The sequence below is a fragment of the Bos javanicus genome, chromosome 23, assembly GCF_032452875.1.
Source record: "Bos javanicus breed banteng chromosome 23, ARS-OSU_banteng_1.0, whole genome shotgun sequence".
Classification (NCBI taxonomy): domain Eukaryota; kingdom Metazoa; phylum Chordata; class Mammalia; order Artiodactyla; family Bovidae; genus Bos; species Bos javanicus.
In genome coordinates, this window is record NC_083890.1 from 39,537,846 (window position 1) to 39,555,057 (window position 17,212).

The following is a 17,212-nucleotide window of genomic DNA, read 5'->3' on the forward strand; positions in this document are numbered from 1 at the left end:
GGGTTCAGGAAGGAGGGAGGGGACATATGTATACTGATTTATGCTGATGTACGGCAGAGGCCTCCCTCATAGCTCAGTCAGTAAAGAATCTGCCTCCAATGCAGGAGACCCCGGGTTGATTCCTGGGTCGGGAAGATCCCCTGAAGAAGGGATAGGCTACCCACTCCATTATTCTCGGGCTTCCCTTGTGGCTCAGCTGGTAAAGAATCCACCCGCAATGTGGGAGACCTAGGTTCAATCCCTGGGTTGGGAAGATCCCCTAGAGAAGGGAAAGGCTACCCACTCCAGTATTCTGGCATGGAGAATTCCATGGACACAGTCCATGGGGTCACAAAGAGTCGGACATGACTGAGTGACTTTCACTTTCACTATGGCAGAGGCCAACACAATATTGTAAAGCAATTTTCCTCCAATAAAATAAAAAAAGTCTTCAATGAGTGAAGGCATCACACTTGCTCTTACTTCTTTTAAGAAACAAGGTAACAAGAGTTACTTCCACATACGATATTACAGAAGTTATTTTTGAATTCCAAACTTGAGATTTAATAGTGACCCGGTTGGCGCCTTCACGATAAAACTGAATGTGTCTAGAACTACACACCATAACAAAAAATAACACACTTGATTTCCTGCTCCACATTTATTGGGGCCAGAGAGGCCAGGTGTTTTCCTTTCAAATACTTGGAAAAATATAACACAACAGCAATTTCTTAAATACAGAACAAAACTTTCTGGATCATGAATCAACAGAGATGTAATAGCCTATAGATAGCCACTGTAACAGTTTTATAAAATGTCATTCATCTAAGGCATTCTGAAACTCTTTCAAACCACACATATACACATATTCTATATACATGAAGGTATCCATTCATGAACAGACAGTTTTTTAGAAGCACTGTGTAGGAAAGGCTAAAGTAATACACATTTAGATTCTACATAGTTTTTAAGAGACATTTTGGGGTTCTAAGAAACAGTGATTAACATTCAAACCAACATAGATTTTCAAACCTGAATAGGTAAGGATTTTTGTGATGCCAGCTACAAGAAAATTTATACTGTGAGTTGTTTGTTTTTTCAAAGGCCTCTTTCAAACTAGAGGTTTCAAGTCAGGAGTAAACATTCACGGCATGAACACAGGATGCCTAAGTTTCCAAAATTTGCTTCCATATGGTTTTCTTCTTCACCTCCCCACCTCACCTGGATGCTGAGTTATTCCTTCCAGATGACAATGCGGTGAAGGATTTTTTGAATTTCTGTTTCAAGTGGACTACAATACCCCAAACACAGATTTTTGCCACGACATCCAAATATCATTAAATAGACCCATATTTCTTCCTAGGACAGACAGAGATCACTAGCAAAGAACAGAGCTGACAAACAGGAAGGAGACAAGGTTCAACCCTTTCTCTGGCCAGTTATACAAAACGAAAGCATCAGTCTGTTATCAAAGTTGTCAGCTTTCCCCATTATAAACACAATCTCTAGACTGGCTTGCAGCTTGCCCTCTGATGCACCAGAGATATATTTGGGTTAACCAACCAACCCGTTCCTGTTGATTCCAACAGTCTCACACAACCCAAACTGTTGAGCGATTTAAGAAATCAACCAATTTTCAGGCACTTTTCAACATTTAAAAACTTAAATCCAGTTATTTCAAATCTATTGGACAAACACCCCACTCCCCACAAAAAAGTAAGCTAATTCTTTCATAGTATTTCTGTGAGAAGACATATTCCTTCAATTTGCCAAGGAAAGAGCATTAATGCTTTCTTCCTCCTTTTCTTCAAATTCCAGAGCTCTGCTTCTGATAATGTAGCACTTTAGGTTACGTGAAATCAGCCCCTGTTTAAAGATTCTTCGTGGATCCAAGCTTGGAGAGTATATTAATGTGGGGGAGTACATTGCCATGACGGACATTCTTGATACAAAATTTCAATTTCAGTTGAGTCCCTGTGATCCCCTGAGCAGCTGTAAATGCCCTGTTCTATAATGAGGCAGTGTAAGACAAAGAAAAGTATTCAAATCTGTGTCCATTTATATTTATACTAGTACAAAACAGTGATAGAAGAAGATACTGATTTTTTTTTCTGACGTATTTATAGTTTCAAAGGAAAATAAAGACACTATTGAGAAATCTCTAATGAATGATTAAAAATAGTTTGGGGTGGGTTGCCATTCAAAATTTTTCCCAGAGTTCTCATCTATGTTCTATACAAACTGTAAATAAAAATGTACACAACCAACAGATGTATTTTACATACACTGGATATCAATATGTACTTGTGAATTAAAGTTCCTTAATATACACATCCCCACTTAGAATATAATCCATTATATAGGCAAAGCATCATTCTGTAATAACAGGTCAGGGATAGCAGCAATACAATAGTCTAGTTGTCCAGTGACCTCAGAAAATATCCTAGGTCCTGATGTGGTACTCCAAGCTTCAGAAAGAGCCGTCCACTAGTATTTAATACCGTTCTCATGAAGTACCAGGCTACTTTGCTAATGGCAATTATAGTAAAAGGTACTGTCTTTTCAAAACTCGTTTATTCAAAATCTGACTGGATGGTACAACAGGAAAAATAAGCCACCATGAGGTGATACAAACACAAAGTGTTAAAGATACAGAAAGCATGGACATTTTGTTTCTCAGGTATTTTTTGTTGTTATATCACTGCCCTGTACATACAAAAGGTACTCAAGATCACCCGAACAGATGCTGAAAGAGCAAAACTTTGCTGGGAAGAGGCCTGCTCTGAACTGTGTTCGAAAATACATAAATAATTTGATTATCGATCTGTGTTTTACAAACTGACAGGGCATCATACTGAGTACTGCTTTAAGAGTTATGAGTCGAAACCTTTGGGTAACTTAATGCACTTGTAACCAAAACTGACATATATAATATGCAAAAAAAATTAGGTTGATTTATAATAAACCATATTAGCCCCAGAAGACAGAATGGGTTTCAAGTAAACACGTATTTTGTGTGTACTATTGGAGATATCCATTCATGCCCAATGGATTCAAACTTTAGTGAAGCGGCAAGTTACATAGATTCTGGATATATCTATGACTTTAATATTCACTCTTGGTGGGTACTTGTAGGTCCAATTCTAAACCTGTTGGGCACATGAACAGAGAGCTCAAGAAAGGTCCCTGATACCTACGATGACGATTCTGAATCCCTGCCACTTTACCCAAACTTCATATTAAACAATCCTGCAGACCACCACTACTGGCTGGAGGCAAAGTTGATCACCCAAGGGACAGATGCTAAATTAGACCAGACGGTTTCACCTGCTGCATGCAGCCCTTTTTCTGGGAAGGGCCAACTCCCTTGGCATAGCAGTCTCTCTGGCTTGAAGCTGAGATCACACAGGAGAAACCTATTGTGTTTCTGCCAACTTACCGGCAAAATCAGCACGCCCAGTAACCGGCAGAACCACCATATCAACTCCCAAGATAAGCAGCCCTCTTATAATTCCCATGAGAATAACAATTCTTACAAGAATTTCCCCTTAAACAGTCTTATTCTTCCCCTCCTACAGGAGGTTTTCCTTATGCTTCTTGTGATGGTCAAATCAACCCAGGACAGACTCTGGCTTCTCAGTGAGAGTGTGTGTCGTGATGGTTGGCAGTGCATTTATTATACCAAGTGTTCATTCAGGCTTCATGGATTTGGTGGGAAGTTGAACAGTCCACTGGGGAAGCCTTTGAATGATGACACGATGATGTGTTAGTTTCTCTTCATCAACCCAGAGCTTCTCAACACACTCCACAGACACAGTCTGGACTGTTGAACCTGGGCTCTCTTTACACAGGAACACACACAAAAGCGCTTGGCCTTTATGGGTGCCAAAGGTGGGCAGGCAAGTTCAAAGTCTGGACACAGAGGCACTTCCAAAGTTTGGCAGGGAGGAGAAGGTGAGTTCATTAAGTGGGGTTTTAGCACTGCAGTCTTGTATAACCCAGACACCTGCGGCACACGGACACGAACTGAGCTCTTTAGGTTGTGGATGGGTCATGCTTTTTCTTCTTGCCCCGGCAGGACTTGCAGACACAGCAGATGATGCACGGGGAAGCCAGAAGCAGCAAGGGCGAAGTCACCAAGGCGATGATGCCCAACCCCACGAGAATCCCAACCACCTGGAAATGTAGAAGAAAAGCCTATTCAGCACGTCAGTCTTCCTATGTATATACACCACCATCAGCTGTGGACTGCTCTTGCCCCCTGCTAAAATTTCATAGATTGAAACTCTAATCCCTAAGTGGAGGACGATGTGTGGAAATGGGAACCTTGGTAAGTAATTAGGCCATGAGGGTGGAGTCCTCATGATGGGATATAAGAAGCCACACAAGAGAGCTGGTTTCTTCTCTACTCTCTGCCATGTGAGGACACAGTGAGAAGAATGCCATCTATAAGCCACAAAGGGTGTCCTCATCAGAACTCAACAACACTGGCACCTGAGTCTCAGACTTTCAGTCTTCAGAACCATGAGAAATAAATATGTGGTCTGAGTCTTCCATTCTATGGTCATTTGTTACAGCGGCTCGAACTAAGACACCGTCTCAGGCACATGACGCAGTTACAAATATGAGAGCTTCCATCCAGTGCCCGGCAATGGTCTAAACTGGAGATAAAGCAGGGAGACACCAAGGTGTCTCAGACACCAAATGCTCACTCAGGCTCTGGCGCAAGCTCAGTGGGATCATGAACTGTCCGTGTTGGCTGCCTCTCTACTTGTTTCTCAGCAGTCTCAGAGGAAACGGTAACATCCTCAGAGGGATGTTAATAATGGCTACTAGGCTATGAACACCAACTTCCTCAAAAGGAACATGAAAAACTCTTAAAAATAATCTCAGGACTCCCTTTGAGCCTGCCACGTAAGCACACAACGGTATGTACAGAGGCTTCCACGCCCCAACACAGCTCATGGGATTTTAAGACTTCTGCCTTCCATAGCAAATATGCCCCAAAGGGCTCTAGGGAATTCACTCTACCAGTTTTTTTCAGGAGGAACAAGCATTCGGCTTTGCCTTTATTCTGCTGGAGTGTTTTCCATAAAGTATTACAGAAAAACCTGAACGAACTTTTTGGCCAGTCTGATTCTTGTCTGCTCTGTCACCCTGACTCTCCACTTCTCTAGGAGACTGGGCTCCTGGATTAACTTCACGCCCAGAAGTTCCCCAGAACCTCTCAGGCTGGGATGAGTAAGAAGGGAATAGAGGCGGGGAAACTGAGTAGGTGGGCTTTTCAACCCATTCAAAGCCTGGCTTCTCTTATGCTCCTCCTAAGGTCGGGGTACCTGTGTTCGGTTCCACATCACTGAGGCTCTTGAGTGGCCAAGCTTATTCCTACATGGCCCTCTGTCATAGTGTCTGAGGAAAATGTCATTCTGAAAAACAAAGAGAGAGGTTTTGGTAAACACACAGTTTTTGAATCAAGAGACGGGTACTAACCCCATCAGATCACCTCAGCGGATAAAATTAATGATGGCCTCCAAGAACTCCCGAGTGACAATTCTTAGATGATAGTAGTTTTATAAATCATTGCGTGAAAACAGATTATAGTCCCTGAGACTCTTTATTGATTCTAAAGAAGATTAACGACCTGACTGATTATCTTTGAAAGGTAACTCTAGTAGAAGTGCAGTATGGAATGAAAGAACCTTGAAGGAGATAGCTAAAAGGCTCTGTTGTAAACCAGCTGAGATAACACGCCAGTGGCTGAGACAGACAAGAGGTAAATACAGTCATGCAGAATTATGTAGGTAACTAACGGGATGGGGAACCAGGGAGAAGAAACCCCAGATGAGGGAGAAGCACTGGGTAGGAGGCAGGGACTTTGTTGAGGGAAGGGACAACATAGAGAAGGATTCTGTTGGGAAGATGATGGCCACAGTTTGGACGTGTTGAACTTGAGATGTACAAGCAGTGTTGTTCAAAAGGCAGCTGATTACACAGATCTGGATTCTGGGAAGAAGACTTGGGAAACAGTGTCCTTGGGCCAAAGAATCCAGAGAAGTAGATGAGATTACACCCAGGGAGAGGGTATAGAACACACATATTTAAGAGCAGGCCAAGGGGAATACCTGTCTCCCTGACCACTTCAGCTGGAATCTTCTCTTGCCCTTGGCACTTCTGTTTCTCAGGCATTCAGACTTGAACTGGAATATACAACATTGTTCTCTGGCTCCCTGAGCTTTGAAGGACACTGCTGGTTTTCCTGGGCCGACCAGCTCACAGACAGCTGCTCATGGGACTTCTCAGCCTCCAATACCATGTGAAAAAATACCTTATGCTAAATCCCCAAGAATCAATCTATCTACCCACCTATCTATTCTATTGGGTCTGTCTCTCTGGATAACTTTGACTAATAAAGTGACTATTCTACACAAATTTGGGAGAAAACAAAAGAGTAGACCAAAGAAGAACCTGGAAAGGAAATTGAGCAGCAGCCAGAAAGGAAATCAGAGGAGATGGTCTCACTGGAATGGAGGTGATCAAGATGTCAAAGGCAGCAGAGAATCTAGGAAAGGGGAGGACTAAAGTATCCATTGGATTTTACTCAGAAGGAATCACTCAAAGCCTTGAGAGAACACAGTCAGGGTCTGGCTATCTGAGTCACTGCAATGACTGGAGTGTCAACAGCTAGAGGCTTGGCTTCTAAAGGAAGGAGAGAAACAGAATGGCAGCAAGGCAAAGCTGCAGCCTTGAGAAAAGTGTTACTTGTTGTTAAATGCGACATAACTGAATCCATGGGTAGGTTAGAGAGCAGGGAATGGAAGCTGAAGTCATAGGAGAGAGAAGATAGAACCCAAGGGGACAAGTCTCTGAGGATCCCAAAGCAGAGGATGAAGACTATCTCATCCTCTGAAACAGTGGAGATGAGAATCAAGGCGGGAACAAACCCAACTCCCCAGAGCAAAACTCAAAATCACTCTTTTTGGTGTTGGTCTCAGGCTTGGCTTGTGGACAATCCCCCTTCGTCTAGACCGACACTAAAACTTCCCTATAAATAAAGACCAACACCATCATCTGACATGGAACACTTGGCTACAGAAACACATCGTGACCCACAAGCCAACGGTCCCTGGCCAAAATCCAGGAAAATGAGGCCTCAAAACACAATGACCAGAAGATGCCGCGCACCTAGCAATCTCATGTCTGTACCATTTCACCTCGAGAACCAGAACAGTTCAAGCGACAACACTGTGTTCTTTGCAACACCACACACAGAACACATTTCAGCCGAAGGATGCAGCGATCTGGCCCACATATTTATTCCCCTAGGCTCTTGCCTCCTAAAGAGAACCTCATGGGCTCAACCTCTGTGGATGTGAATCCTATTAACAAGCTGGTTAAACCTGAAGGGGAAAAAACTGGATTTGTTTCATTTGTAAAGCATGAGGGGTACATAATCATGAGTCACACCCTCATCCAGAGTATCATTCATTTGGAATTAGGAGACATCTCAAATATCAAACATTATTATAATTCAAACTTAATTGTAATTCAAGGGGTTATAACAAATCACATATTTTAACAGAATGAACACCTGTCTGTCAACCTGAGTCATGGAGATTCTAGAGTCTAAAAGGTCAAATTTCTTCTCCCCAATGCATATGCCTTCCTGAAACCCTGACATCAAGCTGATTAAGATTCTTACTCATAGATGTCAGCCTAAATAACTTATCTAATTTTTAGTTAAAAACCAGGCATGTGGTGGCCAGCACGCAGCCATGTTAACTGCATTCACTGAGTGTGTATAATGCTAAAGACCGATACAAACTGAAGCAAACAAAGCAATTAAAGGGCTTCCCTTGTGGCTCAGCTGGTAAAGAATCCGCCTGCAATGCAGGAGACCTGGGTTCGATCCCTGGGTTGGAAAGATCCCCTGGAGAGGGGAAAGGCTACCCACTTCAATATTCTGGCCTGGAGAATTCCATGGACTGTATAGTCCATGGGGCACAAACAGTCGGACACAACTGAGAAACTTTCACTTTCAAGCAATTAAAACAAAAAAATTGCAAAAAGAATAGCCACCCATCCAACCGTGACTGAGGGCTTACCCTGATACAAACATATTTTAAAGGTCCGAATTGCCAAAACAGGGAATAACTATAAACAAACTGCCAAAATAGGGAATATCTAAAGGGAATATGTCGCTGCAAACTGTAAAACACTAGAATTGAAAACAATAGAATTCTCACCAATTCTTCATATTACCTTTTAAATGAGGTTACCATTAGCCTCAGCACTGGACTGAATGGAACTGCACCTGAACTTGAAAAGACATACCTCACAAATAGCAGGGGGAAAGAACAATTAGACCAGATCCCTTATGTGAGAAGGGAACCCTGGGAGAGCAGTAACAATCTTGCTGTCACGCTCATGAACGAAATAGTAATTAAGAGATGCCACCCATTTAAATGGCTTTTCTCCTTAAATTAAAGAAGAAAAAAGCAATCTGATTGTGACAGGCAGAATAACTGATCCCCTAAAGATGTGCTGTGCTGTGCTCAGTCATGTTCTTTGCAACCCTATGCGCTGTAGCCCGCCAGGCTCTTCTGTCCATGGAATTTTCCAGGCAAGAACATTGGAGTGGGTTACCATTTCCTACTCAGAGGATCTCCCCTAAAGATGCCAATGATCTATTCCCCAAAACATGTGAATGTGTTACCTTACATGGCCGAAGGGATTTTGCAAGTGTGATTAAAGACCTTGAGACGGGCTGGGGTGGGGTGGGGGGATTAGCCCTTATTATCCAGAAGGGCACAATCTAATTACATGGGTCCTTAAAGGCAGAGACATTTTCTCAGACGTTTTTTCCCTCAGTCAGAGGGAATGGCTCTGGAAGCTAAGACTATGGAAGAAAGCTCAGAAAGATGTGATGCTGTCGCCTCTAAAGATGGAAAAAGGGGCCATAGCCAAGGAATGTAGGCAGCCTCTAGAAGCTAAAATAGGCAAAGAAATAGATCCTCTCCAAGAGTCACCAGAAAGAACACAGTCCCAAGACAACTTGACTTTAGTCCAGGAAGACCCATGTCAGACGACCGATGGACAGAACTAATGATAACACATCAGTGTTGCTTTAGGCCACAAGTCTGTGGTAACTCATTACAAGAGCAAAATCAAACGACCATGCTCATAGTTCTTTAAACAACAGAATGAGACAATGCCCCCAAAGCTGGAAATGTCCCTAAAACAAAAGCTTGCCTTTAAAGGTAGGACGACACACTTAAAGTAATCAGAGAGAGGTATGTGAAGAAGCAGGCTCAGGATGTTTCATTAAGGAAAAATAACTTTCTTTGGCAGGAAAAACAAAACAAAACAGGTTCAATGTTTTAAAAGGAAATTCCATCAGATATGGGCTGTCGCATAGACACAGGATGGAGGAGGATACACGGGGAGACTCTTCTGGGCTGCACTTACGTCCAGGTTCTGAAGGCAGTACCAGCAAAACGTGTGTTTGCAGTTTTTACACATCATCTGAGCACAGCCTTCGTTGCGCTCGATATAAACCCGGCACACTGGGCACTGCTTAATAGGGGCTTCTGCCTCCGTCCCAAAGAGGGTTCTAGAAAGAAATGAAGGAGAAATTATAGTGTAAGGATCAAGAATGCTGAGTGATTTTAAAAATCTAGGACAAGATGTACACCAACCAGAGCTACGGGTAAAGTGGGCTGAATATAATTAAACAGCTGAACTCTGTGGTCATCCACTGAATTCTCAGGGCTCCTGATAGGTAGGGAGGGAACTCGTTGCTGGCTGTACTTAACTTCATGTCCCAGGAACAGGGTGGGGGTAAAAACAGGCGCAGTGCAGATTACTCCTTGTTCAGATAACGCAAAACAAAGAAGCTTAATTTATTTATCTTTAGCTTTGAGTGAATTACATAATTGTATTTTCCATAGCTGATTAATCCATTGTTTTGCCAAATTAGTCTTTCATTCTCTGAGCACACGCTGTCTGACTAAAAAGTACAAGAAGTCTGCCACGCGGTGGAAAAACCAGCTCAGGATCCAACAGGGGCAGAGATCATCTATACAACGATCTGTGCAAATAAACAAACGGATGGGGATGGGAGGGAGTCAATCGTCAATACTTTCAAATAAATGCCCAATATCATTGAAAAGACCTGCTTCGGACAGATGAACAGGCCAGCAAAGCTTACAGGCTCAAGGGGCAGAGAAAATAAGTGGAACTGAGGTGGAGGGCGACCTGTGTGAGCCAGGCCTGGATTGCATTTTAGCTACTATTCATCAAAACCACGACTCAGCACATGAAGACATCAGGTTCACAAAGTGTGGTCAAACTTATGATTGGATTCCATGCTCATAATAACCCTATAACGCAGTGGGACAGCCGCCATTTTCATTCCTCCCATTTCTTTTTTTTTTTTTTTAATAGAGCACTAGACTTCAATCCCTGGGTTGAGAAGATCCCCTGGAGAAGGGAACAGCTACCCACTCCAGTATTCTGGCCTGGAGAATTCCATGGACTGTATAGTCCATGGGGTCTCAAAGAGTCAGACACGACTGAGTGGCTTTCACTTTTTCACTTTCAGACTCATAGAAGCTGAGTGACTTGCATAAAGTCACAAAGATACCAGTGGCAATGTCAGAACTCTGTCTCTCCTCTGGGATCTTCACATTGTCCTGTGATTCCTGGAGACCTTGCTGGGTGGCAGTGAAAATGTGCCTGGTACTGGTTAAGTGGGCACATGCCTGCCACATGTGCTAGCTCTTTTTCTCCTCTTGATGTATTTGGTTGGCAACTTAAGCACAGCATCACACCAAGTAGCATTTCTGTTCCTGGAGAATGGCCCTCCATACTTCAAGGATGCAGAGTGATTAAGCCAACTAGCCAACACTGTTATTTCTGTTCTTGCTGATGCAAAACAGCCGTAGCCTCAAGCAAATCAAGGGATCAAACACAAAGTTCGCTCACTCTGGGCCCTGCCGCTGCCATAAATACCCTCTGTCCTGCATGGTACAGAGTGAATTGCTTCTCATCATAGCAAATTCTCAACCTCATTATTGTTTTTTTTCAGAGCATAAAATATCAAAAGATAAGTTCTTTTCCTCTAGTAAGCATGAATTTTAGCAGCATACTACCCTGAAGGGCTGTTGTTTCTATTGCTGTTTCTTTTAATATGACTGGCACACCCCACACACCGGCAATTGAGTCAGCTAAGAAAATCATTTCCGCACCTCTTCACAAGCAAGAATGATGTGTGTCAATTGTAGGCAGTCATGGTACCTAAGCAAATGGCTGTGGACAAAAGCTATGACTTCCTACATACAGAGAACCAGAGGACCACAGCCTCCTACCTAAAGAGAAATCAAAACTCAGAGAGACTACCTCTGCTGCTGCTGCTAAGTCGCTTCAGTCATGTCCAACTCTGTGCGACCCCATAGACGGCAGCCCACCAGGCTGCCCCGTCCCTGGGATTCTCCAGTCAAGAACACTGGAGTGGGTTGCCATTTCCTTCTCCAATGCATGAAAGTGAAAGGTGAAAGTGAAGTCGCTCAGTCGTGTCCGACTCTTAGTGACCCCATGGACTTCGACCTACCAGGCTCCTCCGCTCCTGGGATTTTCCAGGCAAGAGTACTGGAGTGGGGTGCCATTGCCTTCTCCTAAGACTACCTCTAGCGTACCTGGAAAGTTATTCGAGGGTAATTAACTAAAATCCATTTAGACCTACTGATTTGGTGATTCTTAGTTAATAACATACCCATTCTGAGATACTTCTCAGGAAAGCCTTGCAGGTAAAGAACTCACCTAGACATTTCATCACAATATGGCTCTTTCTCCAAGCAACAGATTTCTAAGAACACGGGTGAATGATCCCAAAGATCAAGTTTCCTTCCTTACCCATACTCTGTTGGCAGGATGCCGGGCTGACTGTCCCTGCAGGAGACTTCTGCATGCCAAGCATCCTTGCAGCACGAGCAGAACTTCAGGTGGCAGGAAGGGCACTCCACCAGCACAGGCTGTCCTGGGTCACTTGTTGCGACGGGGCACACTGTCTGACAGTCTGCCACGGGACACCACGTTCTGCAGGGGTCCAGGTGGACTTCTAAAGAGGAAAGAAAGAAAACACAATGGTCTGTCTATCTTCCATCCAAGCCTAAGCTTTCCTTTCTGCCTTCTGTTTATTCTTTTTTATGGGTCAACATTCATAGATGCTCAGTACCAACAAGGGCAATGATTTCTATCAGAGGTCTTCACAGTGGATCCAGTACCATTCTACATCACAGGTCATTTAAAAGTGTGATGATAAAGGAGGGAAAGAAAGGGAAAATTAGGACATATTACATTTAAAGTTTGGAGGAGGAAATGGCAATCCACTCTAGTATTCTTGCCTGAAAAAATCCCATGGACAGAGGAGCCTGGTAGGCCTCAGTCCATGGGGTCTCGAAGAGTCAGACACGACTGAGTGACTAAGCACCATATTTAAAGTTTAGAGTGGATCCAGACCTGCACAGTGGAGCTAGGTCAGCCAGCCCTGCCCTACTTCTCAAAGTAGGTACTCATGGAATAGGTCATCATTGCCCTTTTGAGCAAGAGAAGGAGCCTTCTCAGTAATCAAAATACACAACTTTTTTGGAATATTTCTAACAGTTCAGCACTCTAAACAGGCAAATATCTCAAGTCTCTTCTTCAATTATTTTGGGTACTGTCTTGGAGAAAAATAAGGACATGAGGAACCAACGAAAGCAAAAGAAAAAAAGTTCATAAAAGATTTTGTCCTTTCAGGCACTGAGAGATAGTGAGGCTTCTTCTGTTGTTCAGAGAGAAATTAAAGAAGAAACAAACAGTGTAGTGATGAAACAGTATCTAGTGTGGCTCAGCCAAGAAGGCAGATGAGCTGTCAATGTAGATATTCTGCTACCCTAGGAATGTGCTACTGAGGTTGTACAGGTTGTAAAAGATCCACACATTCTAGAAACAGAGGGTAGGGACTTCACAGGCCATAAAATGACCATCACACACTACACTGGCTAGACCCATGTGGCATGCTGAAAAGAAAGTAAGGTTTGTGGGTGGACAACTGTCTTCCTATGTGAGTGTTTACAAATCTTGTTCCACCTTCCATTTTCCAGTCAATAACAGTCCATATTCTTGTCACATAACATAAACTTTTGGTGGAAAATATCATGTGGAAAATGATGTAAGAAGCAGAGGAGCCCGTTTTTCTCTAAACTAACGCATTTTGCAAATTTTGAACTGGTGGGATTCTAGTTTCAAATCACTTAAGGCTTGTGATTCTTGGAATTTCCATGTGGAACGCAAACAAATCCAAAGAGTGGTGCAAAAATGAAATGAAGGTATTAAGTAGGAGCTTAATGTTTAAGGTAATAGTCTTACAAATTCATTATGGAGGGAAAAAGACTGAAATCCTCTAGGAAACACTGTCTCCAATAATATTTCCTCCAGAAAATGCAACAATTGGACCTATACTTATTACAGGTTTTCATTCAAAAAGAACATCCTTAAACATATCTTCTTATCCAATAATTCTGGAGGGCAGGAGTTAGAGAATGATGAGTCAGGTGAAATCAGAAAAAAGAAGAACCCTAAGATTAACACATCTTCAGACTCTAAGAGGGATGAACCCCTCTAAGATCCCTAAAATTTGGGGACAGGCTGATCAGAAAGTCAAGGGGATACTGATACATATATGGCTCCAAGATCTTGAACTTTGATTTCCACATCATTTGTATTTTTTTTCTCCAAACTCTTCACTGCTTCACAAACACAAAGCCCAAAGAAATGAAGTCTGATATGTAACTTAGCACTAAGGATTCCCACATTAAATATCTACTTACCATTCTAAATCACAGGTCTTTCAAAAGTTTGATAACAAAGGAGGGAAAGGAAAGGAAAATTAAGACATATTAAAAGTTTACGAGGCTTCCCTGGTGACTCAGACAGTAAAGACTGCCTGTGATGCAGGAGACCCAGGTTAGATCCCTGGGTTGCAAAGATCCCCTGGAGGAGAAATGGCTACCCACTCCAGTATTCTTGCCTGGAGAATTCCATGGACAGAGGAGCATGGTGGGCTACAGTCCATGGGATCACCAAGAGTCGAACACAACTGAGTGACTAATACTTTCACTTTCATAAAGTTTAGAGCATCCCTAGTTAGAACTTGACGTGGAACAACAAATTGGTTCCAAAGAGGAAAAAGAGTATGTCAAGGCTGTATATCGTCACCCTGCTTATTTAACTTATATGCAGAGTACATCATGAGAAATGCTGGGCTGGAGGAAGCACAAGCTGGAATCAAGATTGCCGGGAGAAATATCAATAACCTCAGATATGCAGATGACACCACCCTTATGGCAGAAAGTGAAGAACTAAAGAGCCTCTTGATGAAAGTGAAAGAGGAGAGTGAAAAAATTGGCTTAAAGCTCAACATTCAGAAAACTAAGATCATGGCATCTGGTCCCATCACTTCATGGCAAATAGATGGGGAAACAGTGGAAACAGTGTCGACTTTATTTTTCTGGGCCCCAAAATCACTGCAGATGGTGATTGCAGCCATGAAATTAAAAGACGCTTTCTCCTTGGAAGAAAAGTTATGACCAACCTAGACAGAATATTAAAAAGCAGAGACACTACTTTGTCAACAAAGGTCCATTTAGTCAAGGCTATGGTTTTTCCAGTGGTCATGAATGGATGTGAGAGTTGGACTATAAAGAAAGCTAAGCACCGAAGAATTGATGCTTTTGAACGGTGGTGTTGGAGAAGACTCTTGAGAGTCCCTTGGACTCCCAGGAGATCCAGCCAGTCCATCCTAAAGGAGATCAGTCCTGGGTGTTCATTGGAAGGACTGATGTTGAAGCTGAAACTCCAATACTTTGGCCACCTCATGTGAAGAGCTGACTCATTTGAAAAGACTCGGATGCTAGGAAAGATTGAGGGCAGGAGGAGAAGGGGACAACAGAGGATGAGATGGTTGGATGGCATCACCAACTCGATGGACGTGAGTTTGAGTGAACTCTGGGAGTTGGTGATGGACAGGGAGGCCTGGTGTGCTGCAGGTCATGGGGTCGCAAAGAGTCAGACACGAATGAGCAACTGAACTGAACTGATTGATCACCTTAAAAGGTTCAACTGGGCAACTTGTCTTCAAAACTCTAATCAATTAAAATTATTTGGCAGATGTTCTGACTTGTTTCTACCAACTTACTATGTCAGGTATCTGGGTGGCATGACAGAAGCAGAAACAATAAATAGAGGAGCAATTAAAGATTTAACGAACTCCTATTAACAAAAGGGCCTCAGTATACAGTGCAGCTACAACACACAGTCCAACACAAAAAAGCAAGAGAAGGTACTTCCATGGTGGTCCAGTGGTTAAGACTTCGCCTTCCAATGCAGGGGGTGTGGGTTCGATCCCTAATGGGGGAGCTAAGATCCTACATGCCTTGTGGCCAAAAAAAATCCAAACATAAAAAAGAAACAGTATTGTAACAAATTCAATAAAAAAGACTTTAAAAATGTCCACATCAAAAAAAAGGAAAAACGTCTCTAAAGAAAGAAGGAAGGGGAGAGTCGGAGCCACAGGAAACAGCGATCACTATGGCAGTACACAACTGCCAGTGTTAAGGCTCTATATTGTTCAGCCCTGCATTGAGCTATTTTCAGAGGAAAGACACAACTCTCCAGAGAGAGACATTTGTCTAGGCCACCTCTGAGTCTCTTGGAGAAGAGCATCCCACAATGGGACGGGGATCTGCATGTGCCAGTCTGGCCAGGTTACACTGAAAGGGTACCTGACTGCAACACGGCACCTGTCCTTCATGGTCCTTCAGCCGGGCTCCCAGAAGAGCAGCTCCGATAGAGAAAAGTCAGTAGAAACTAAAAGGGCTGTTTTGCTTTTTTTCTAAATTATTATAATTCCAATACGAGCTTCATTTTGCTTCATATACCTTGTGGTTCAAATAGGCCCGAGAAGCCAGGCTGGTAGAAAAGAGAAAAACGCTGAAGAAGCATCAGACATTGGCAGCCCTGGCAGCTAACAGGACTTCCCAGAACCCAAGCCAAAAAGGAACAGATTAATGGACAGCAGGTGGTGGCCAAAGCACTGCCACGTGAGCAAACACCATCTTCTCCTTTCTCCTCCACACCAATTATCTGAGGGGAGTCCGAAGGGAAGGAGAGCCCCCAGGGCTAATGCAGGACTTTCTAAAACACTTTTTATTACTACTACTATGAATGCAGTTCTACCTCCTGGCTTTTGGCTCAGGAAACACAGTTATTATGCAGATAAACAAAATGCACATTATCCAAAACATTTAAGGTTCAGTTTCTTCCTCCTTCCAATTTCTATTCCAAAGATAGAAAAAAAAAAAAAAGGAACTTATGCATATTCAACTAATTCCTTCTGTATCAACAGTAATGAAAGCTTTCTGTAGCTTTGAGATGAGCCAAAGCTCAGAAATCTAGAAAAAGAGAATAGTGCCTGCAACACGTTAATACGAACATGATTTAAAAGTGATTGATAGTAGCAGACTCACAGCAGAGACAGATGAAGTCATAGACGAACTGGAATTTACTTATGAAAATTAGAATTGATTACTGAAGTAAAGCCTCAGGACTATTTGATCTTCAGATTCTGCTTGTTCATGTAAATTACACAAGGCAGGAGATGCTATTTAAAACTATTTTGTACTTCTGTACTCTGACAATTATTAGGACATAAAAGCATTCCAAGAAAATAAAACTGCGATGAAACCTAAAGACCACGTCTGACCCCAGGAATTGTTTTTAGTTTTCAAAAACTAAATTTTGGACCCTTGGGTTTCCCACCTAGAACTAGATATGTGAAGCTTGCTTTTCATTTGGTTATATATTTTCTCAGATGACACGAGTGGTTTTTCTGCCGTCTTCTACCGTGAGGCTGTGCCGAAAAAGAGATGGTATGAAATTTTATTATTGTGGGAAACACTATGCACTCAAGCTAATTTAATTATCAGCTGAGATAAATCAAACTGTTTTAACTTTTATGACCCACTGCATTTTTAATTATGCCAAAATTAATTTGCTTTCTGCTATCACAAAGAACAAAGGTCTTCTGCAGATAGTTAAAATGCAATTAAATTAAACTGATTGGAATTAACATCTGCCACAGTAAATATACCCAAACAGAGGTGGCCAACAGCAGAAGAGTTGTTTTCAAGATAGC

The 17,212-nt window shown here is 42.6% G+C and overlaps 1 protein-coding gene across 2 annotated transcripts in view; it reads right to left on the reverse strand.

Moving 5' to 3' along the window:
• Positions 1 to 621: 621 nt before the first annotated feature.
• Positions 622 to 17,212, reverse strand: part of RNF144B (ring finger protein 144B) — a 158,973-nt gene continuing 142,382 nt past the window's right edge. For both annotated transcript variants that reach the window (XM_061398753.1, XM_061398752.1), the window contains exons 5-8: positions 11,890 to 12,094; positions 9,445 to 9,589; positions 5,316 to 5,405; positions 622 to 4,155 (exon numbers count right to left, since the gene is read on the reverse strand). In XM_061398753.1, the coding sequence (XP_061254737.1) occupies positions 4,015 to 4,155; positions 5,316 to 5,405; positions 9,445 to 9,589; positions 11,890 to 12,094 (581 nt within the window). In that variant the 3' untranslated portion in view covers positions 622 to 4,014. The remainder of the gene's footprint in view (positions 4,156 to 5,315; positions 5,406 to 9,444; positions 9,590 to 11,889; positions 12,095 to 17,212) is intronic.